Genomic DNA, 843 nt, shown 5'->3' on the forward strand with positions numbered 1-843 from the left:
ATAGCGAGAGTAACTCAGATAGAAAATAAAGGGATGTTTTACATTTCTCGATGAAACAGCAAAATCCTTTGCTGGCATGAGAGCGAATTCCTAAAATTTGAATGCAGCCTGACTGATGCTGCTGTCTGGGCCGTGCGTGTGCTGCTGGGGCTGTCCCTGCGGCGGGGAGAGGCTGGCGAGGGCGCTCCCCTCTCCCCCCGGCTGACAGGGGTGCTGGGGGTGCACGGGTGCCTGCTCGCTCCTCCTGCCCCGCGCATTGCCCGAGGGAAGAGGATGCTAAGGCCAGTATTGTGGAGGGGCGGGTGGGAATGCGAAGAGGGCGGGAACTGAGGGCAATAAGTGCTTTCACAGCCACGCTAATCGTTCATCATCCTTTTTGCTCTCTCTCCCTGCCTCCTCCAGACTGTGTACAACCTGGCTGACGTGGCCTGTAAGTGCCACGGTGTCTCTGGTTCCTGTAGCCTGAAGACCTGTTGGCTGCAGCTTGCCGATTTCCGCAAGGTAGGCGATGCCCTGAAGGAGAAATACGATAGCGCTGCTGCCATGAAACTCAACAGCCGGGGCAAGCTGGTGCAAGTGAACAGCCGCTTCAACGCACCCACTATCCACGACCTGGTCTACATCGATCCCAGCCCTGACTACTGCGTGCGCAACGAGAGCACCGGGTCCCTGGGCACCCAGGGCCGCCTTTGCAATAAGACCTCGGAGGGCATGGACGGCTGCGAACTCATGTGCTGTGGCCGGGGGTACGACCAGTTCAAGACGGTGCAGCGAGAGCGCTGCCACTGCAAGTTCCACTGGTGCTGCTACGTGAAATGCAAGTTGTGCACAGAGATTGTGGAC

General features: G+C 58.2%; 1 protein-coding gene across 1 annotated transcript in view; it reads left to right on the forward strand.

Moving 5' to 3' along the window:
* LOC104080228 (protein Wnt-5a) overlaps positions 1-843 on the forward strand; it is a gene marked incomplete at its 3' end in the record, with an annotated part of 8,834 nt that extends 7,991 nt beyond the window's left edge. The window contains exon 4 of the mRNA XM_009582542.1: positions 403-843. Within this exon, the coding sequence (XP_009580837.1) occupies positions 403-843 (441 nt within the window). The remainder of the gene's footprint in view (positions 1-402) is intronic.

This window comes from Fulmarus glacialis, unplaced genomic scaffold (genome assembly GCF_000690835.1).
Source record: "Fulmarus glacialis isolate BGI_N327 unplaced genomic scaffold, ASM69083v1 scaffold31967, whole genome shotgun sequence".
Lineage (NCBI taxonomy): Eukaryota > Metazoa > Chordata > Aves > Procellariiformes > Procellariidae > Fulmarus > Fulmarus glacialis.